The 22,877-nt window shown below is 42.8% G+C and overlaps 1 protein-coding gene across 3 annotated transcripts; it reads right to left on the reverse strand.

The window, feature by feature from the left end:
- Positions 1 to 1,543: 1,543 nt before the first annotated feature.
- NARS1 (asparaginyl-tRNA synthetase 1) lies at positions 1,544 to 22,346 on the reverse strand. Of its 3 annotated transcripts, XM_060173941.1 has the most exons (16): positions 22,194 to 22,224; positions 20,935 to 21,017; positions 19,939 to 20,023; positions 17,574 to 17,639; positions 17,383 to 17,475; positions 17,215 to 17,304; positions 15,470 to 15,548; positions 13,310 to 13,380; positions 11,417 to 11,503; positions 9,059 to 9,280; positions 8,767 to 8,966; positions 6,400 to 6,535; positions 5,991 to 6,104; positions 3,854 to 3,985; positions 3,422 to 3,553; positions 1,544 to 2,402 (listed from the first exon to the last, which is right to left on the reverse strand). In XM_060173941.1, exons 4-16 carry the CDS (start codon positions 17,631 to 17,633, stop codon positions 2,271 to 2,273), a joined length of 1,548 nt encoding a protein of 515 aa, XP_060029924.1. In that variant the 5' UTR covers positions 17,634 to 17,639; positions 19,939 to 20,023; positions 20,935 to 21,017; positions 22,194 to 22,224; the 3' UTR covers positions 1,544 to 2,270. The 3 variants fall into 3 exon arrangements, with proteins under 3 accessions (XP_060029924.1, XP_007532299.1, XP_016047663.1); XM_007532237.3 differs by lacking the exon at positions 19,939 to 20,023 and having other exon boundaries at positions 22,194 to 22,346; XM_016192177.2 differs by lacking the exon at positions 19,939 to 20,023 and having other exon boundaries at positions 20,935 to 21,014; positions 22,194 to 22,304.
- Between the last annotated feature and the right edge of the window lie 531 nt (positions 22,347 to 22,877).

Here is a 22,877-nt window from a genome sequence, read left to right on the forward strand (position 1 = left end):
TCGAACCCCCAACCCCCCACCTGTAGGGAGGTCACTTCATAAGTGGTGAAGCAGGTGTCTTTCTCTCCCCCCCTTTCTTCCCCCTCCTCTCTCCATTTCTCTCTGTCCTATCCAACAACTACTACAACAACAATAAAACAAGGGCAACAAAAAGGGAAAATAGTAAAAAAAAAAAGCCAGAAAAAGCAAGAATGGGAGAGCTGAGCACACGGTGGAAGGCTGAACATAAAGAAATCCATGAGGGAACATTATTTCAGATGTTTTGAGTGCTACTGTTTGTCTCCAAAACTTGGATCAGTTCTGCTGCTACACAGGTGTCAAAGGTAGTAGAGGCTATGGGTGTGAGATTTATTTTTTATCTTATTCTGCCTCCAGAATTATCGTTATGACTCAGTGCCTACACTACGAAGCCATTGCTCCTGGAGATCATTTTTCCCCATTTTGTTGCGCTTGTTGTTTTGCTGCTGTTGTTGGATAGGACAGAAATCCAGAGAGGAGGGGAAGACAGAGAGGAGAAGAGGTAGATGCCTGCAGACCTGCTTCACCACCCATGAAGCGACCCCCCGCAGGTGGGGAGTTGGGGACTCGAACTGGGATCCTTGTGCCAGTCCTTGGTTAACCCGCGGCACTAACATCCAGCCCCCTGGTGTGTGCTTAACCCATCACACTAACATCCAGCCCCCTGGCGTGATTTAACTTTGAAGTCACATGGCAAACTGGTCCAGTGGCCTGGAAAATGGCTCGGTGGAGAAAGCGTGAACTCTCAAGCATGAGGTTCCAAGTTTGATCCTAGGCATCACATATGCCAGGGTGACATTCTGGCACGTGTGCCCTCTCCTATAAGTAATTAAATGAATCTTAGAAGAAAAAAAAAAAAAGGCAGGGGGGGAGAACTGGTTCCATGGAGTGAAGAGCCATATTAGAGTCACACAAGAACAGAATGCACAACCAAAAGTGTCTGTTAGCTAGAAAGGGAAGCAGGTAGGGCTGTCCACCCAATGGGCAGTAAGTCATTTCCATGGGGGATGAAGTCTGTGTGCGTAAGATCTGCACCAGGCTGAGTCACCTTGGCTCCCTAAACCCACCTTATCGCAATGGCTCTTTCTCAGTACACAAAAGTCTCAACACATCAACACAAACTTTAGGCTAAATGAAACCAAAGTCTTCACCCAAAGTCTGATGAAGTGTCTCTATTCAAGTCCAATTATGACTCTTAACACTCCTACAAGCATTTATTTCAAAATACTGGCCAAAAACACTATAAATAAACCCATAATCTGTCAACTCTCTTAATTATAAAATAGGACATAACCTAATGTGTAAAAAAAATAAATAAGTTACAAAAATGTGTGACTAGGACCTGAATCTAGTTTGCTTTTCACTACCATGTCATTTCAGGAACACCTACTAAATTGAACATCGACGTTCACATGTATACATCCTGAAAAAGGTTCAAAAGTGCAAAAGGCATGAGCTAGTGTGAGGCGGAGATGTTAAGCTAAAAAAAAAAAAAAAAGAAAGAAAAGAAAACTAAGCCAACAACGAGGTTTACATGTATCCATTTATTGACTGCAGGGAATACATGACATGCATTTGGGGCAGCAACTAACCAAATCTTAAATGAAATCACTCAGTAAACCAGGTAGCTGAGAGTTAATGGGTAGCACAGATTACAGATCTGAGGAGACACTGGAAGTAACTCAGTCACTTATAATTGTCGTTAAGATTCCAGGTTCAAGTTCTTTGGGAACTTACTTATTCAGAATGATAAGTAGCTATAGGAAGTTAGAGAACGTAACTGATGCAAAGAACTATTTATCTGATTCCAATAGCTATTCATAATCAGTTCTAATACAAGCAGATTTTCATATCATCTTGTCAATTTTCCACTAAGATGTTCAAGAAAGACTGAAAAGAATTCTAGTTATGCAGAGATAAAAACTGGAATGTCTTAGATCATAATAAACAATTCTATAATCATATGTGGTTATGCATGATAGATTACAACCAATAACTGGATAAAATGCTGAAATGTATTCATAGTTGCAGTGTCCCCCAAAGTTTGTTGTAGATACTTTTAAAAAAATGATTAGCATCAATGTCATTTGATATTCAAGTCTTTTGGATTACGTATTGTGGTGGAAAGATAGAAAACAGAAACTGAAATACCCCAGAGGAATAAAAATGGGAAGATTTTTGGTTTTATTTTACAGAGGCCTGCTATTCCCTCTTTAAGCAGCTTCTTTTCTTAATGCTTCAGGAGGAACTGGTTATGGCTTGCAGCGCTGGACAAACCGAGGGTATAAGCAGACATCTCGGATGTGATACCTATTCAGAATCCAGGTTAAGAATCGTTCCAAGCCCAAGCCATAGCCTCCATGTGGACACGTGCCATATTTTCTCTGTTCAAAACAAGAGAAGAGTAAACGCTTAGTTTAGAAGTGCATCTAAATCAGTTGCAATGTCCTGTGAGCTAGCTTGGGATAAAACTTCAATCCTTAATCTAAACGACTTCATGGATCATGTGTGAAGAATCTGTAGGATCTGGTGTAAACTTTTCAAGAATTTGGCATCAGAAATAAACCAGGGGTTAAGTGTCACCTGCCAAGAAGGATTTCAGAACCCATAGTTTATCAAAGGATAAACTGTTTTTTAAGGTCCCATCTTCCTTTCCAAGTCACATGTACACCTATTACTACAGACAAATGTCCCTCTCTTTTTTCTCCTCTCTCTCAGGGTCCTGATGGAGTTGGAGTTCAGAGCCCATTGGTTATTTCCTCCCTAACATTTCCCCCCCACTGGGAGTACGGATCATAAACTATTTTTGGGGTGCAGAAGGTAGGAGTTCCGGCTTCTATAATTGCTTCTCCACTAGACATGGGCATTCGCCAGTCAATCCATACCCCGCAGCCTATTTCTGTCTTTCCCTAAAGGGCACAGGGCTCTCTAGAGAGGTGAGGTTCCAGGACACATTGGTGAGGTCATCTGCCCAGGAAGTCATGACGGAATCACGATAGCCATCTGCAACTTGGTGGCTGAAAACCCTATTCTCTCTCTGGGTCCCGACAGAATCAAAGTTCAGAGCCCTTCAGTCATTTTCCCCTAACATTTCTTCCCCTCTGGGAATATGGACCAAAATTCCTTATGGGGTGCAGGAGGTGAGAACTGAATCCTCTTTTGAAGGGACTTTTAGTTTCTAGGCTAGGGGTGTAGCTCAGTGGTAGAGATTACAAAGATTATACACGGCATGTCCGAGGGTGCCTGGGTTCAAAATCTTGGTGTGCAAGCACAAGCGAATGTGTACACATGTGCACGTGCACACACACACACACACACACACACACGGAAATAAAAATCCAAATTTTATACAGAACTCTTACAAAGAAAACACTGTAAAACGCATGCAAATTGCTGTTTTTACCTGGTCTGTATACCAGTAGTATGGAGTAGGGTCGATTCCTTCCCTCTTATAGCCTGCCAATATCTCCTCGCTGTCCCAGATACGCATGGAGCCTCCCACAATCTCACCGACATTGGGCATCAATACGTCGACCTTTAAGAGCAAGTACAAATAAAAGGCACAGTCATCACCAGGCCATCGGATTCGGTATTCCTCTAGCAATTACAGGAAAATAAAAATAAGCTCCTATAAACAAAGGGACACTGTGATCAGACAAAATCCAAGTGTTCAGATTCTTGTTTGACATCGTATGTCAAACCCAACCTCGAGAGGAAAAACCACTGCTCTGAAGTGCTGTCATTTTATATTTATGACGACATGATCTGGCAGGAGTTGGAGCTGATTCAGGAGACAATCCCCCACCCGTGGAAAAGCAAAACCACATAAACTGACAGATTCAGTCAGGCGGGGATCCTCCGGACATCGCTGCATGTAGAAGGACTTGATCTCCACAGGAAATCGACACAGCAGGATGGGCTCATTAATGGTGTCTGTCATCAGTCTCTCAGGAGCTTCTGGAATATCCTGAGGTTAAACAGGACTTCATTAACATTTCCAGCTTCAAACGCAATGAGATAGAAGCAATTCTTTGACCCACTACTTGCCCTTTATCTTGCTAACGCAACCTACCCAACAAAGGAAGAAGCAATTGTTCTCAAAAGTAAAACAACAACAACAACAACAACAACAAAATCCCCTTATTTTGAAACTCACATCTATAAAAAGATATGATAGAGCACTATGCTGTTTGGGGAATAAAAACCAAAACCAGGGGCCAGGCAGTGGCACACCTGGTTAAATGCACGTTACCATGTGCAAGGTCCTGGGTACAAACACCCGGTTCCCACCTGCAGGAAGAAAGCTTCCCAAGTGGCGAAGCAGGGTTGCAGGTGTCTGTCTGTTTCCCTCTCTAACCCTCTTCTCTCTCAATTTCTATCCTATCAAAATAAATAGGTTTTTTTTTTTTAAGTTTAAAAACACCAAAACCATACAAACAGAAAACAAAAGCAAAACCCACAAAAAATTCCAAGCCATTATCACCGCCACTAAAAACTGCAGCTACCTTTTCAGTGACCACTCTTATCTGGCTTGGAAGCGAGCATGGTTCACTTAGTCTCATAAGACATAAGATAATCAGTGAATGCTCCTGAATATTATTGATCTACACGGAGTATGTTATTAATAACACTAATCTTTAAACTCCTGTTAGCTGTTTCACTTCTTCCTGTTTACAGTAAATCAGTATGTCTTCAAAGGTAGGAGGGCAGTCAGGAAAGAAACAGGCAATGTCAAGTCTCTAAGTGTAACCACACCTAAACAGTTCGCCAAGAAACAGTGATGAAGATGAACCAAGTTAGTCAATTTTTCTCTCCAAATACCCCTCAGCAAACCATACAGAGATTCAAGTTAAAACCAAAAACTCTTGCCCCTGGAAAAGCTGATGGAGAGAACTGGACAAGATTCATTGATCTGCTTAATGGAAGATGTGAAATGGAGCTCAGCCGTCACGTGGCCAAGCAGTTCTCTGGTTCCAGGAGTCAACGCGTCCTCCGAGGCACAGAGAGGAGAGGGGAGTGAGAGGGAGAGCTCTGCTATCACTCAGCTCTCCCTGCTTTCACACTGGAGATCTTCGCAAAGTATGTTTAAAGGAGACGAGGTCTTACTGGACTCTCTGAACAGTCCGAGTCATGGACTGATCTACTTCTGTGTCTTCATGGCAGGTGTGTGGGGTGCCACCGGCACAGAGCAAATGCTGGCATGAATCACGGTTTCCTATGCTAGGGCCCTGCTGGCCATGTAGCTCATTTAGCTTTCAGAACCTTGCAGAGTGGGTGCCACCTTCAAGGTAGCGTAAGGAACTGGAAAGAATCATTGGTCATCAGTTACTAGCAAGAAGGACAGGAGTATGCGCTAGGGGGCCTGCTGATGCCAAAACCTGTCTTCTCTCCACTCACCCTGCTAAGTCTTAGGCAGTAATGGTTCTTCTACTATTTTTAAGTGTACTTTCTTAAAAGAAACACCTGCAGCTGAAGCTTCTGAAGCTTCCCCCCCCCTGCAGGTGGGAATGGGGCTTGAAACCAGGATCTTGCACATTGTAGCATGTGCATTCAACCAGGAATTTCCTCCATCTGAAGTAGTCCCTCAGTAAGAGGGATTCTTTCTGAAACAGCCACTTGCTCAAAAAACAGAACAAATAGGTAACTGCATGTAATATCTAAGTTCACAGCTTTCTGAAGCATTCATGACCTAGAGAATTATAAATAGAATTTGTAAGTCAAGGCCATGGATGGATCATGGAAGAGGAAAAAAGGCAAAGGCAGGGGTGTAAAGGAAAGTTAAAAACATGCTGATATTTATCCAAAAAGGCACTGCTCTAATGCTACTCTATCCATTATCTCAGGGAGTCCTTAGAGAACCCCAACAAGGCGATGCTACTATCTGGCAGTGACAAAAGGAACTAGCCAGAAACAATAAACCACAGTGACGCACAATTCCACCCCAGGAAACACGACAAGAAAGGAATACACACCTCTCCAAATTCATAGAAAGTTCCATCTTCCTTCTTAATGTTGTGCTCTTTTAGCCACGCGATAGCATCTGAATAGTTCATCCGTCTGAAAGGTCGTTTGGGGGGCTTGAAGTTCTACAGTGGAAAGGAGAAACACAGCCTATCTAAAGAAACCATTAACACTCTGGCTTTCATCACTATCAAGTAGTATATCAGGGGTTGGGAGAAGCAGAATGGTTAACAAAACAGACTTTCATGCCCGAAGCTCAGAGGTCACAGGTTCAGTCCCGGCTACCACCATATATATGTATGTCAGAGCTGAGCAGTGCTCTCTCACTTTCTCTCTCATGAAGTCAACATTTTCACTGCCTTCCATGTGAATGAATTTTTTTTTTTTTAATGTGATACCTCCAGAAAATACCACACCTACCGGGTTGAGGTCATACACGATGCTTGCCACAGGTGACTTCAAGACTCTATCTACCACGTCACAAACCAGATCCTCCAGTCGGTTCAGGAGATCCTCGAAGGTCATGAAGGGGCACTCTGCTTCCACGTGAGTGTACCTGAAGGACAAGACCCGAGCTCACACCAGCTCTTCTCTAACGTGAAGTTGCTCTCAAGCAAGGATTTTAAAGACTGGAAAATGGTCCAGAAAGGGAAAGGCCCAAGCCCCCAAGTCATCATAGTTTTAGACTATCCTCCCCTACCACTCCCTCCTGAGCAGTGATCTCCTGTTTATGCCTAAACACACAGAGTGCCAAGGCAGAGTGAAAGAACAGGACCTCCCTGGAACAGGATGGAGCAATACAACCTAGTGGGGGTTGTATTGCTGTGTGGAAAACTTAAGGAATGTTATGCATGTACAAACCACTGTATTTTCTGTCAACTGTAAGATATTAATCCCCCAATAAAGAAATGTTTAAAAAAACAGGACCTCAATCAAATCCTGGTAGGCAATGATTCTCATGCTGTTTCCATTAATTTATTCAAACCCCCCCCCCCAAATATCATCACCAAAAGAAAATGGCAAAAATGTCTACACACACGTTACTGGCCTGAAGAAACTGCTTGGGAGGTGGCACAGCAGGCAGAGAGCAGCCTGCAAACCTGAGGCCTCAGGTTCACTCCCTAGCATGTGGCTGCGTTATGCGGTCTCTTCTGCTTTCCGTCTTGTTGTGACACAGCCCGAGGCTGAGGCTGAGGCTGAGGCTAGCTTACCAGAATCTGGCACTCTCTTTCCTAGTTCCCTCTTTTCCTGTGTGTACCATGCTGGCTCTGCTTCCCAGGACCTGCCATGCTGCCTCTCAATGGAGAGACTTAACAGGTGGAGCTGAACTTAGGGAACTAACTTATGGACTCATGGGTCTGGCTTTTTTTTTTTTGGCCTCTAGGGTTATGGCTGGGGCTCGTTGCCTGTGCCACAAATCCACTGCTCCTGGAGGCTATTTTTTTCCCTCTTGTTGCCTTTGTTTTATCGTTGTTGTGGTTATTATTGCTGGATAGGACAGAACGAAATGGAGAGAGATGGGGAAGACAGAGAGGGGGAGAGAAAGATAGACACCTGGGCAGGGGTAGATAGCATAATGATTATGCAAACAGACTGTCATGCTTGAGGCTTTAAGTCTTAGGTTCAGTCCCCTGTACCACCCTGAACCTGAGCTGATCAGTACTCTGGTATTTAAAAAAAAAACATATATATATATATATCTTGCAGACCTGCTTCACTGTTTATAAAGCGACTCCCCTGCAGGTGGGGAGCCAGGGGCTCGAACTGGGATCCTTTCACCGGTCCTTGCGCTTGGCACCATGTGCCAAGCTACCACCAGGCCTCAGGCCTGGCCTATTCTTACCCTTGCCAATAATCACCTATTTTGCTGTATCTAAAATCTAGCACTGCATACTTCTGTACCGCCATATAATAAACCGTGATCATCTTAAACCTGCGCCAAGCAGCGCACCCCCTGTGAAGTCTTTTATTTCTCAATTACAATACCCTCTCACTGCGGAAATCTTAGGACCATAATAATAATAATAATAATAATAAAGAAGCCAAACAGCTCCCTTGCACAGTGTGTGAGCTAGGTTTGAGACCTCACTGCAGTGGAGCAAGCGCAGTGCTGTGGGCTCTGATTCTCTCTGCCTCTCTGATGGTGATGCTGTAGTTTCTCAAGGTCTACTTAGTTTAAAAACAAGTTTTTCTTTTTCCTTTAAATATGTAGCTGGGAATGAACTCAGGTCATAGCATGTATGTGAAGGGCCTGCAGGCTCCAATTTTTTCATTATTTTCACTCATAGACAGTTCTGACAGGCAGACTGACTGACAGAGAGGAGAGGCACCACAGCACTGCTTCAGCACCCAGAGCTCATACATGATGCTGGGATTTTTAAAAAAGTATTTATTTCCTTTTGTTGCCCTTGTTTTATGATTGTAGTTATTATTGTTGTTATTGATGTCGCTATTGTTGGATAGGACAGAGAGAAATAAAGAGAGGAGGGGAAGACAGAGGGGGGAGAGAAAGATACCCCTGCAGACCTGCTTCACCGCCTGTGAAGCGACACCCCTGCAGGTGGGGAGCTGGGGGCTCGAACTGGGATCCTTACACCAGTCCTTGCACTTTGTGCTACCTGTGCTTAACCCGCTGCACTACCTTCCCATTCCTGATGCTGGGGTTTGAACCACGTTAAGGCCAGCACTCTACGGGTGAGCCATCCACCATCCTATCCACACCCCTCCCACCCACCCCCCAAAAAACCCAACAATTCTTTAAATGAGAATAAATGAACAGTGTCATACTCAGCCAGGTGTCTGCGTGTTCGGGATTGTTCAGCCCTGTATGACTGAGCAATACAGAAGACATCTCCCAGAGCTGGAATGCAGGTCTCCAGGTATAACTGAGAAGACTGAGTCAAAAAGGCTTCCTCCCCGAAATAGTCGAGCTTGAAGAGTGTGGACCCACCTTCCACTTGGGTTTGCACTAGTGTTGGAGGAGTCACCTATCCAAACAGAAAGGCCTATCGTCAGCACCTCTGTTCCTGGTGAGAACAGCAAAGGTGTGGTTTGCCAGAGATGACAAGAGCACACTCACTTCACAGTAACCCCTGTCAAAGAAGTGGTCTCGAAAACACCTGGTGACCATGGAGCGTGCTTTCAGGATTTTGGACATGTTTTCCCCTCGGATCATCATGTGTCTGTTGTTGAGCTGGACGTCAACGTCTGACTCCTCGTTGATGAGGTTATCAGCTCCTCCAGCAGGAGCCAGCCCAAGCAGTTCCCAGAAGTCACAGCTGAGCTCGTGGCCTCCAGGAGCCTACATTATGAAGGGGGTTGGGACAGTGAGAAAGAGAAGAGACAGGAAACCAACATTATCGAGGACTTTCACTTATGCCAAAAAAATGTGTTTAAGCAGATACACCTATAAACCTAAGCACAATGAATCTACTCTTCTAAAAACAAAGACCTGATAATTCAACTATATGTTTTCATATATAAAGTTATGCTTACAGTAAATACACAAGTTTTAAAAATATATTCTATTTATTTATATGATAGACAAAGAGAAATTGAGAGGAAACCAGGAGAGAGACACCAGCAGCACCTGCTTCCCCCCTACAGGTGGGGACCGGGTCTTTGAGCATTGAAACAAGTGCACTCAACCACCCAGGCCTCCACAAACATGTTTCAAAAAAGAAACAAAAAACAGGCTGCTTGCAGCCTCCTGTCTCCACCTTCAGAGGGAAAGCTTCGTGAGTGATGAAGCAATGTTGCAGGTGTCTCTCCCTCTCACCCCCTTCCTCTAGACTTCTGGCTGTCTCTATCCAATAATACCAAAAATTAATTAATTTTAAAAAAGAAAAAGAAAAACAGGCTAAGAAGGGAGCTCAGCATTCAAGTACAGGACCTGCATCCCTGAGGCCCCACAGGCCCAGCTTCAATCCTTGGTGTCACCTTGTCAGAGCTGAGCAGTACTTTGATACCCACCCCCGTCACACACATAATTATTTAAAAAAAATAAATGCAGGGGTAGATAACACAATGGTTATGCAAAAAGACTCTCATGCCTAAGGCTCCAATATCCCCAGTTCAATCGCCCTGTACCAGCATATGCCAGAGGCTTTGGTTTAAAAACAAACAAACAGAACAAAAAAACTAGAAAAGCACGAAATAGGAAAAAAAAACAAAACCCTGTAATACTCCAACCTGGAGTAGCCGCTGCAGTGCACTATTAACCTTTTGGTCTATTTTTCTTCGTGCAACAAGTTACAACAAAAACATCATAAAGGCTCTAAGTGTGGGAAGTGGCACAGTGGGTAAACTGTTAGACCCTCAAGCATGATCTCTGGCAAAGCAGAGGATGCTTTGGTTCTCATTAGTAAATAAATTAAAAAAAAATTAAAGTAGCCACATTGAGAATTCCACAGTCTTTTGGTGGTGGAAATGGTGTTTATGGGGAAAAAACAAACAAACAAACAAAAAACCTCTGTGTCTCTGTAATGTATTTATAGTGAAAATTCAAATTCTCTACTGAAAGCAACTCAACTCGGAAGCCACACATCATGGGCTGTATAATAATTACCTTGCTGCCATCTGCAGCTCAGCAAGTATCATCATGACCTGCACTCCAATTTGCAACTGCATCATTTGCTAGGAAAATGCAGTGGAATGAGACAGAAAATCATTCTGATGTAGGTTCTTTTGTATGAACTCTGGGAGACACTCTCTAGTCTATGCAGACTCAAGGTCTCCCTCTGGCGGTTGTAATACACATTTGTTCGTTCCCTTGCCAACAATTATGACCCTAGCTATTTAAACAATAATTACCAGTAAGCAACTGCAACTGAGGTTTATAGTTTACATGCCAGATGGCTAGAGAACAATTCTAAAAATCAGAGCTATATTTAACTTAAAATAATTAAAAAAAAAAAAAAGTTTTCAAATTTTAATAAAAAAAGTTTCAGATTTCCTAGGTGGGGGGTAGATAGAATAATGGTTATGCAAGGAGACTCTAGTGTCTGAGGCTCCAAAAAAGTTTCAGATTTTTGTGCCTGAGGCTCCTGGGTTCCAGGTTTAGTCCCCAATACCACTATAAATCAGAGCTGTGCAGTGTTCTGGTAAAAAACAAACAAACAATGATTCAATTCAATCAATCAGGTTATAGTTTGTTCCAGTGTCTCCTTGTATAAATTGCTACGTTTTTATTTCCATCTAGCTGAAATATTACTCACACAGCATTATTATCCCAACAATACAGTTGTAGTGTGCCCATGACGATTACTCACTAATGCTGGCAACTTCTGAGTTCATTATATGAGCTCTCCAGAGAGTATGTTTCATTTGGGAAAGGAAAGGCATACTACATTTAGCAAGTTCATCACATTTATGCATCTGTGTAAGGACACTGGAAAACAAGCACTTATCTGTCAAGTGAGGAACCCAATCTACTCACCTGCTTGCCCTCTGGGGTAAGATTCAGCATTCCATATACTGCCACACTACTCTCCGTGGACAAGAGCACTCCATTGTAACACTGGCACTATAAATAAAGAGACCAAAGTTCAGGCTTGGCAACTCATATTAACCACAATATCCTTTTTTTATTATTATCATTTTATTATCTTTATTTATTTATTGGATAGAGACAGCCAGCAATTGAGAGGAAGAGGAGAGAGGGAGACAGAGAGAAACCTGCAGCACTGTCTATAAACAGAAACTTTACATAACTGCACATGTATAAATGAAACCCGTGCACTGTGCTTAATAAACATCTAGATAGTTAACATAATACAAATTCCACTTGGACAAGGTGTGGAACCCCACTCCCTCTGTGTATCTTTTTCTATGTTTCTCTCTCATGAAAACAAAACAAATATTCTTATTTTTTCCAAGATTTTATTTATTAATGAGAAAAATAAAGAGGAGAGAAAGAACCAGACATCACTCTGGTACATGTGCTGGCGGGGACTGAACTCAGGACCTCTTGCTTGAGAGTCCAGTGCTTTACCCACTGAGCCACCTCCTGGACCACATAAAATTTTTTAAAAGGGAGAAAATAGGAAATTTCATAAAGGGATCAGGTTCTTAACATCTACAACCATTAATGACTTAAAAAAAAAAAAAAAACACTGTACATCACGTGCTACTTGATATCATAAGACTAGAAAAGGTCTTGGCCATGAAGAGCTTCCCTCCAACCCCGGCAAGTCACCTGTCTGCATTCAAACCAGCATGAATCAGCCAAAGAGACCTGTCACAGATTTCTGGGAGCTGTCTTAATTTGGAGTCTCTTCAGGCCAATAATGTGTGTGTAGACATTTTTGCCATTTTTTTGGTGATGATATTTGGGGTGGGTGATAATCGCTGCGACACTATGAAAAACATCTTTCCTGGAGATGCATATAAAAATATACGACACCATGTCTGAAGGGTAAAAAAAAAACAAAAAAACAGGAGCTTGAAAGCACCATTGGCCATATGTTAATATTTATTTGCTAGGGACTACAATGCATCTCCCAAAATCCAGCCCTTGGAGTTCAGCCCCCAAAGCAACTCTAAGACCAGCTGACACTCTGATCCATCGCAATCCCCCCAACAGTGAGAAACTAAGTTTCTGTTTCTAAGTCACCCAGTCTACAGGACTTCAGCCACACAATAGCATCTGAACAGTTCATGAAGCCTGGTAATGATTTTTTAAAACAGGAATTCTAATTCCTTTTTCTTTTTAAAAAATATTTTATTTTTTTGAGAGAGAAAGTGAAAGAAACGCCACTGCTCAGCTCTGGCTTATGGTGGGGCGGGGGATTGAACCTGGTACTTTGGAGCCTCAGGCAAGAGAGTCTGTTTGCATAACCATTAGGCTACCTCCCCTTGTCTGTAATGAGAAGTCTTTATACAGTTCTTTTATGTGCTGAGAATTACCAGAATCAAGTTGTTTTTTAAATTTTTTTTATTTTTAATTTAATTTTATATTTATTTATTTATTTATTTATTCCCTTTTGTTGCCCTTGTTGTTTTATTGTTGTAATTATTGATGTCGTCGTTGTTGGATAGGACAGAGAGAAATGGAGAGAGGAGGGGAAGACAGAGAGGGGGAGAGAAAGATAGACACCTGCAGACCTGCTTCACCGCCTGTGAAGCGACTCCCCTGCAGGTGGGGAGTCAGGGCTCGAACTGGGATCCTTATGCCGGTCCTTGTGCTTTGTGCCACCTGCACTTAACCTGCTGAGCTACAGCCCGACTCCTGAGAATCAAGCTTTTAATTATGTAAAAAAAATATATGTATATCCCCAAATTGACAATAAACTTACTGAGAAAATCTTCAGTCATAAAAGAAAATAATTACCAAATCATCTGACAGGACACACTGAAGATAGCCTGTTCCATCCCGTAACACCAGAAACATTAAATTCTTGCCTAAAAAATGAAAAAGAGAGATTTAGCCAGACTGTTCTCAAGGCAGATATCTCTAGCAGTGCTTTTAATCTTACAGAGGAAACTCCAAGGTTAAATGTTCAACAATCCAAGCCTCCCACCAATATTACTTCTCAGCAATCCTACAACATCTCCCTGGTGACGGGAGGCGATGGGAAGGAACGGCAGCGAGCAGGGTGAGCTGAGGTCTTATCGCTTGTACTTTGCGCCACGTGTGCTTAACCCGCTGCGCTTCTGCCTGACTCCCCTCAGTCTTTTTTTTTTTTTTTTAAACCAGAGCACTGTTCAGCTGTGGCTTATGGTGGTGCAGGGGAGTGAACCTGGGACTTTTGAGCCTCAGGCAGGAAAGTCTCTTGGCGTAACATTATGTATCTACCCTCTGCCCTGCCTCATTCTTTTTATGAAGGATCTGAAAACTACTTGTAATAAAGCATAATAAAGACAGAAAGCAAAATGTCAAAACTGAAGAGGAAGAATGACAATACATGAATTGCAAGTCAACTTCACTGCCATCAACAAGCTCTCAGATTTGACTCTGCACTTCCTCATTCCGTTTTTCATTAAAAGCCATTAGTTAAGTATTTACTGGAATCCCCCTTTTCAATTTAGCCTTCTCATTCACTTCATGTGCACTCCATAAACCGTAACAAACTGCCAAATTTTTTTCTTCAATAAACATTTATAACAAAAATATTAGATTCTCTTTTAACGGTAGAAGACCAACTTTAAAAGACCAAAGAAGGGAGTCGAGCGGTAGCGCAGTGGGTTAAGCACACATGGTACAAAGCGCAAGGACCAGCGTAAGGATCCCGGTTCGAGCCCTCGGCTCCCCACCTGCAGGGGAGTCGCTTCACAGGCGGTGAAGCAGGTCTACAGGTGTCTGTTTCTCCCCCCTCTGTCTTCCCCTCTGTCCTACCCAACAATGATGACATCATTAACAACTATAATAACTACAATAATAAAACAACAAGGGCAACAAAAGGGAATAAATATTTTAAAAACTTGTTATAAAAAATAATAAAAGACCAAAGAAGAATTCTGTCAGTGGCTCAACTGGCAGAACACTGAAGCTCTTGTGGCTGAGGTTCTTGCTTCAATCCCCAGTACTCCATCTACCAGAATGTGCTCTGGCTTTCTCTGTCTCATGTGAAACTTTTTTATGTGTAATCAGTAAGATTTAAAAAAAAAATCCTACCAAAAAATATATAAATGGCACAGGACATCTCTGACCTCAGGCTCTTTGTGCTAAGCAAAGCAAAACCTAAACGTGGTGGGTGACCCAGGAAGTGACGAAGTAGTTAAAGCCTCTGACCTGTGAGTGCGAGGTCCTGAGTTCGATCCCCAGAATCACACATGCCAGAGTGATGCTCTGGTTTTCTCTCTCTCACTTATTAAAGAAATGAAAGAACAAAAAACTAGAGGTGCAAAAGCTGTAAGTCTCCAGAGCCCAGCAGAAACAGAAGATTGTTTTCCTTTTTATTACGGCATCCTCTGAACTCCAGGCAGACCTCCCATCTGGAGCCACTTTCCAACTTTCACATTTATTTGTTCTCTCTCGTATTTCACTGCTGACTCCGAGGATAGGGACTTCTTTTTCCCCTTTTTTTCTTTTCTTAACTCCTGTTTCCTCACTTTCCTCAGAACTGCTAGATGCAGAATCATCTGACTACAGAGTGTCACTTTCTGCCTATAAGAATGAAAACCAGATTTTTTTTTTTGAGAGAGAGACTTTGCTCTGGGCTTTTTCTTTTGCTTCTATAGTTATTTTCTTTTCCCAGTACCAGAAGTCCAGTTTCTTCTGAGAACTTGCTTGAGGGATCTGTTGTTGCAGCTGTGACCTCCTCTTTGCTTTTCTTCCTAATTCTTTGAGGATTTTTTTTTTGACTCTTGTGTTTGTGAAATTCTTAGGCAGATGATTTTATCAGAGGAAAAGTGTCCCTCGCAAATATCCTGTTGACTGTTACTAGTTCAAATGCCCCAATATATTTAAGTCTTTATAACTCCAACTGCATGGCATATTAGCTCTAGGAATATTTATAATTGAAAACAAGAAAAGAGCTACACCATTTACCTTGTCTGCGCAGCCTGTGGACCCAGCCAAATACCTTCACCCTTTGGCCTCTGTAGCCTTCCAATGCATCAATCTTCACCTGCAAGTTAAATAGGTAATAATGCCTGAGCAATTATGTGGTTTATCACATGGCAGATTTCCCCCTAGTTTAAGCTTAATGGCAATAAAGTACCAAAAGTTTACAAATAATGTAAAAAGTTTACTCTACTGAAGCTGAGAACCAAAACACACACACAAACACACACACACACACACACACACACACATATATATGTATGTATGTATGTATGTATGTATGTATATATCATTCTGGGATGGTTAAAGAAAAAAGGTGTATTGCACCAAAGTAAAGGACTCTGGGGAGGTGGTTAGAGTGTTATGTGGAAAACTGAGAAATGTTACTCATGTACAAACTACTGTATTTTACTGTTGACTGCAAACCATTAACTCCAATAAAAGAAAAACAGAAAAAATAAAATTCAGAGTGAATGCAAAAGAAAACCAAATCTTCTTGGATTCACTCATTGCAAAACTGGCAATGTGGGCAGGGGTAGATAGCATAATGGTTACACAGAGACTCTCCTGCCTGAGGCTCCAAAGTCCTAGGTTCAATCCCCTGCACCACTTGTAAGCCAGAGCTGATCAGTGCCCTGATAAAATAAAATAAATAAATAAGCCAGCAATGTGAATCACTTAAGACATTCAGATCCTCCATGAAACCAATGAATAAGTGCTTTGACAGCAGCAGGAAACAGAGAACCCTTCCCGACTTCCTACTCCTCCTGACAGAGGTGGGAACTAACCAAGGCAGGTTTTGTTGAGAGGATAAAGGAGAGGGGAGATGAGAAGGGAAGGGGACAACAAGTGTAAAGGAGACAGCTGCATTATTGAGGAAGCAGGAAAAATATGACAGTTGTTCAGCAAGAAGAGCTATTGGCGTGGCGGTGGGGGCTGGGATCTGACTCAGCAAGTAGAGCACAGGACTTTCCTTCTGTGAGGACCCAGGTTTGATCCCCAACACCGTATCGGCCTAATTGGTACAATGGTTTCTCTTATAAAATTTTTTTTAAAAGGCCCAAAAAACAAAAAATTGACAACAATTTGAAATCTAACCATGTACAGACAGTCCACAATTATACCTAGAAAGAACTGTTTAAAACTCCAATTTTGTAAAATCACAAAATTTAATCCACTGTGAATTTCAGCTGCTTCTTCTTCTTCTTTTTTTTTTTTTTTTTTTTGCCACCAGGGTTATTGCTGGGGCTCAGTGTCTATATGAAGAATCCATTGCTCCCAGCACCCCTATTTTATTTCTTTTTCTTATACAGCCAGAGATAAAGAGTCACCTACAGCACTACTCCACCACTTGTGAGGCATCCCCCCACAGGTGGGGACAGGGGTTTGAACCCAGCTCCTTGTGCATGGGAACTCATGCACTCTACTGGGTGACTGACCTCTCTCAACCTCTTCATTTTATGATGAACCCAATATAGGTACTGTGATGTCATTTGACCAATATTACACAGTAGTCTGAGCTAGATCCCAGGACTGAACAATTACTAAACTTTACAACAAAATGAACCACCAAAGAGCAAGCCTCTCCTAACTCTAAAGCATTCCTCTCCCTTCCAACGGAAACAGAAGATACAAAGGAGCAGACAACTAACCGGCTGATGCTACTTAGGTACAGAAATTATGTTGAAATGCGGCTAGGTCAGTAGTCAAGTTATACAGGCCACACTTACACATTTTGGCTCTGGAAGACTGGGATCATTTTTAATGGTAATCTTCTTGGCTTCTTCCAGGTTCTTTTCTCTCCGCAAACTGTCCTCTGCCTAGTTTAAAAGATAAAGTCTTTAACATTGTCTCTGTAGTGTCTTAACTTAAAAATGTTCAGTGAAGTCACTGCTCACCTCTTTCTTCTCCCGGGATTCATTCTTCATCTGTTCCTTGTGCCATAGTTTTTTAATGTTCTTCATTTGTGATTTGGAAATAACATCCCACCTCTATAGGGATAAACAGATATTTAATTTCTCTAACAGCTCTGCATTCTAATGAAGACTTTTTACAAGATATAATTCTGTAATGTCTTTGGTTTGCCCACCTCATTTTCTTTTTGCGAATCCACATAAATGGTGGGGAATGGTTCTTTTCCTACTGTCATCAGAGCCTTGGGGAAAGGGAAAAAAAAGAAGTGTTTTTAACATTGCATAACACTCAAAATGAGGCAACTTCAACCATCAACATTAAGAATCAAAGTATAAAGGCTTCAACAGCCCAATGAGGGTTAACAAAATGACTGGTTGAAATACTTTTTGAAATACTGGTTGGAATCTTTTGCTTAAAGCAGAAGCACTGAGGTTCTTTCACAAGCAGTTGTTAAGGTAGCTATACACTATAGTTCCCCAGTATAAGCAGACTAGAAGATTTTAGGTGGCCAGAGACTAGCAGTACATTGGCAGCAACAGAAGAGACACCTTACAGCAAAAGTAAATCACAGATCACATCTAAATTTTTTGAAGTTTTTTTTTTTCCTCTCCAAGATTTACTTATATGAGATAGACGAGAGAAAAAAACAGAGAAAAGCTAGAGGACTCCTCTGACATATGCAGACCTGGGGGCTTCTTCCTTTACCCTACCCCCCCCCTTTTTTTTTTTTGCCAGAGCACCACTTAGCTCTGGCTTATGGTGGCACTGGGAATTCAACCTGAAATTTTTGGTGCCTCAGCCATTAAGGTATTTTTGCGTATTATGCAATCACCCCAGCCCAGTGTTCTATCTTTTTAAACAAATGTTTAAGGGCATTATAAGGACGGTTTTTTGTTTTTGTTTTTTTTTTTAAATATTTATTCATTCATTTTCCCTTTGTTTTATTGTTGTAGTTATTATTGCTATTGTTATTGATGCCTTCATTGTTGGATAGGACAGAGAGAAATGGAGAGAGGAGGGGGAGACAGACAGGGAGAGAAAAAGATAGACACTTGCAGACCTATTTCACCGCCTGTTAAGCGACTCCCCTGCAAGTGGGGAGCCGGGGGCTTGAACTGGGATCCTTACGCCGGTCCTTGTGCTTTGCGCCACCTGCACTTAACCACCCGACTCCCTATAAGGATGTTTTTAAAAGCACTAGGAATTCTCTGACAGTGTGCTGACTATAATTGAAAGACCCAAAGTGTAATCTCCCAAACTGGAACAGCACCCTTCAGCCATTCCTCAAAAATTCACTTAAATACTGTCGTCAGGGAGCTACCAGTGTCCCTGCAACAACCCAGAAATGCAAGATTCTCCTCAAAGAACTCAAATGTGAGGCCCTCATATGGCATAAAAGAACGTGTCCATGCCAGAGGCACTGGACAATGACCTAAGTATGGGAGCACAGCTAACAAAAAGGAGGGTATGCCAGGTACAGACTTACGAGGAGTGACCAGGCAGAGCATTTTCTAGTACTTTCCAAAGATGAAGCTTTAACCTCCCCCCAACCCCGTCTTCCTTTTGTGTGATATTACACTGATTTTTATTATTCATTGGCAGTGACATTGGACTGACTTTTTTTGTTTGTTTTTTTGTCACAAGGGCTGGGGTTCAGTGCCTGTACTAGATACACTGCTCCTGACAGTGATTTTTCCTTAAAAAATTTCCTCTTTATGAGATAGGACAGAGAGAAACTGAGAACTGAGGTGGGAACAGGGAGAGACAGAGAGGCATCTACAGATTTGCTTCACCACTTGTGAAGCTTCACCTCTGTAGGTGTGGAGTGGAGTCTCGAACCTGGGTCCTTGCTCATGATAATGCGTGCACTCAGCTGGTGTGCCACTGCTCAGTTCCCTAGCTGACTTCTAAGAAGGGGGCAGGGGGCGACAGAGACAGACGGACAGACAAATACATAGACAGACCAACCAAGATCATAGCACTGAAACTTCCCCAGTGTTCTGGGGGCCAAACCTGGGCCATGTATAACAGACATTTTCCTAGGTGAGCTATCTTGCTGGTCCTATATAAAAACTTTTATTTGCCAGAGATAGAACCACGGGCCTCAGGCATGCAAATCCTATACCCTAATCTGAGCCACCTCCTCAGTCCTAGTCTTCATTCCTATGCTGCGGAGAGCACTCTTGCTCAGCAAGTAATGACTATGTTTGAGTGACGTCATGGTCCACACCTTAGCCGGATGCAATTAGTTACTGGACTCCATGCTCTCAAAGAACCTCCTAACTGTATTTGGTTTTTTATCTAATTCTGCTTAGAGAAAACATGCTCAACTTATCTGAGGACTCCACCTCCTAAAGAGTAATAGTCCAGTAGCAAATCAGCATTCTGGCTTCAAGCTCAAGACTCAAAAAGTTGTGGACAGTTTGCTTTGATGTATGGGCCCATTCAGCCTGCGGCCATACCACCCTGAACACACCCGATCTCGTCTGATATATGGGCACACTCTTAGTGTGCTGATAGTATGAATCAGAAATTCAAACCTCAGGAATCAGGGTCACATCTGGATTGTGGGGAATTCACTTCTGAGTAGTCAGTCCAGAAAATTCTTGGGCATCAAGTTAAGTGCTGTTGAGGAAAACTGATTTATTTCTATTAAGAATCAAAAAACTGGCCACCTGACTTCACTGGAAAGCAATTTTTAAGTAGCAGTGTCACATGGTGAAGACACTTGTGGGCTGACTTTTTATTTAAAAAAAAAAAAAAAAAAAGGATATTATTGGGAGTCGGATGGTAGCACAGCGGGTTAAGAGCACATGGCACAAAGCGCAAGGACTGGCATAAGGATCCCAGTTTGAGCCCCTGGCTCCACACCTGCAGGGGAGTCACTTCACAGGTGGTGAAGCAGGTCTGCAGATGTCTGTCTTTCTCTCCCTCCTCTCTCCATTTCTCTCTGCCCTATCCAACAATGATGACATCAATAACAATAACAACAATAACTACAACAATAAAAAAAGGATATTATATATTTACTTATGAGAAAGATAGGAGGAGAGACAGAAAGAATCAGACATCACTCTGGTATGTGTGCTGCTGGGGATTGGACTCAGGACCTCATGCTTGAGAGTCCAATGCTTTATCTACTATGCCAACTCCCAGATCACAAGGTTGGTTTTTTCAGACAATATGAGGAGAGATAGGGAAAGAGAGAGAGAGAGAGAGACGCCACAGCACCAAAGTTTCCTTCAATGTTGTAGTATCCTGGGGGGTTAACATGGAGTGAGTCTGAGCCTAGTTGTACACATGACAAAACAGACACCTTCCAGGTGACCTATCTTGCAAGCACCAAAAAGACACCTTTAAGAAAATGTTTAAACCTAATACTATTAAAGCTATACAGTTATATACATTCTTTACTTCTTTTCCCTGAAAACTCTTCAAAACCTAGTGCTTAAAATAAAATTCTTGATGAGTCACAGATAATTGACATAAGTCATCATTATAAGCCAAAGCACTTTTCTAATGAGCAGAGACACTACCTTTAGGCCTGTTTTAAAAGGCTTCTCCTTGGTTCCATCGCCAGTGGCGTCATCCCCCTCTCGATCCGATACATAGAGTTCTGCTGTTTCACAAAGTGAGAATCGATTATTTGTATGGTCAGTAATTACCAGTTATTTTTGCATTTTTGTACTGCAAATACTTTGCCCTCTTTCCACTTTTTGTAAATAAGCATCTGGCTAATAAACATGACTACAGTTCAAAAGAAACCACTCATTCCCCCACGGCCCTATTTCAATTACTTTTTTTTTTTTTTTCTTTTACCAGAGCACTGCTCAGCTCTGGCTTCTGGTGGTGCGGGGGGATTGAACCTGGGACTTTGGAGCCTCAGGTGTGAGGGTCTGTTTGCATAGCCATTATGCTATCTGCCCTCTGCCCGTGACTTCCATTTCATACATGCACACTGCTTACAAATTTGGCTCTTCAAAATGAACCGAAGTCATTTTGATTTGCGATGTTGATTTCATCTACTTAAGTTCAAGTGAGGGTTCTGAGGTTGGCCAGGCCAGGCTGCAAGCTTGAATGAGGCACTGGCCATGCCAGGGTGACCCTGAAGAATTTACTTACCCTTTCTGAACCTTATCTACTGGCTAACTTAACCCAATTATGTGGAGGAGGAAATACATACAAATCAAGACACCCCATTGTACAGACGTCAAGATTTATATACACCAGTCTCCTCTGGCCTTAGGTAAATAACCCACAAGTTCTGGGACAAAATAAATTGCAGAAGGTCTCCCAATTATTAAGTCTGAACGGTGGCATCCATTCAGGTCTCCTAAATCTCCTTTTTCTCTCTGCACCATATGGTCTCTCTGAAAAATTCACTATGAATGAATGTGTGTGAAAAAAGGCTTCGAATTGTTAAGTTCTCTCCCGTAGATCGTTCTGGGAGTCACAGATCCGGGGGGGTGGCTACCCCGATGTCTGCCAAAGCCTCGTGGTGAGTAGCCTTGGCTGAATCACCGGGCTTTTCCGGAGAAGAGCAGGGCCGGGAGCCGCCGCCATAGCAGCCACTCGGCTGGCCAGGCCGAGCGAGTCCCCGCCAAGCGGGACATGGGGTGGGGGGGGGGGGTGGGGGTCCAGCCCCGGCCCAGCGGACTCCGGGCCGCCCCCCCCCCCATTACCCACCGAGGGAGTGCTCGAATCCTGATGCTGGGGTTCGGCTGGAAAAAAAGGACCTGCCCCAGGCCGAACAAGTCCCTCGCCTCTCGCCCCACGATCACCGAGCCTCACTCACCCAGCACCATCTCCGCGGTCGCCCTGGTCACTTCCAAGGACATAGTGCGCAGGCTACCACGCCTTGTCTCTCCAATGTGCACTGGCGGCTTTCTCTACACGGACGTTGCATCATAATCACGTCCAGTCTAGGTCGCCCCAGTGAGTCATCCGATTGTCGAGTCGTGATTGGTTAAGGCAATTGACAGAGGCGTGGGCGAATGATGCTGAGGTCACCATATTTGAGATGGGCAAAGGAAATTTCCGGGTCCAATGTGGTGTTCCCTGCATTCAGCTCTGCTGGAAGTTATGGCCTCTAACTTGAGTAAGAGTGCTGGCCCAACGTTTTTTTTTTTTTTTTTCCCCGACTTTGACTGCTGGCTCTTGTAATTTCTGTTCCAAGATCCTCTTTGGAAGCAGACCATGGGCTTCTTTCCAAATCCCCACCCTTCACCCTAGATGGCAAAATGCTTGTGGAACTAAGGTCACTATCAAATCTACTAACGCCAGCAATAAAATTAGTAGGGTCACCAATGTGTCCTGGAATCTCACTTCTCCAGAGCCCTGCCCCACTAGGAAAAGATATAAATAAGCTGAGGGTAAGGATTGACCTGCCAACGCCCATATCCAGCAGAGATGCAATTACAGAAGCCAGACCTTCCACCTGCACCTCAAAAAAGTTTTGGTCCACACTACCAGAGTCTAG

The sequence above is a fragment of the Erinaceus europaeus genome, chromosome 15 (genome assembly GCF_950295315.1).
Source record: "Erinaceus europaeus chromosome 15, mEriEur2.1, whole genome shotgun sequence".
NCBI classification, from domain to species: domain Eukaryota; kingdom Metazoa; phylum Chordata; class Mammalia; order Eulipotyphla; family Erinaceidae; genus Erinaceus; species Erinaceus europaeus.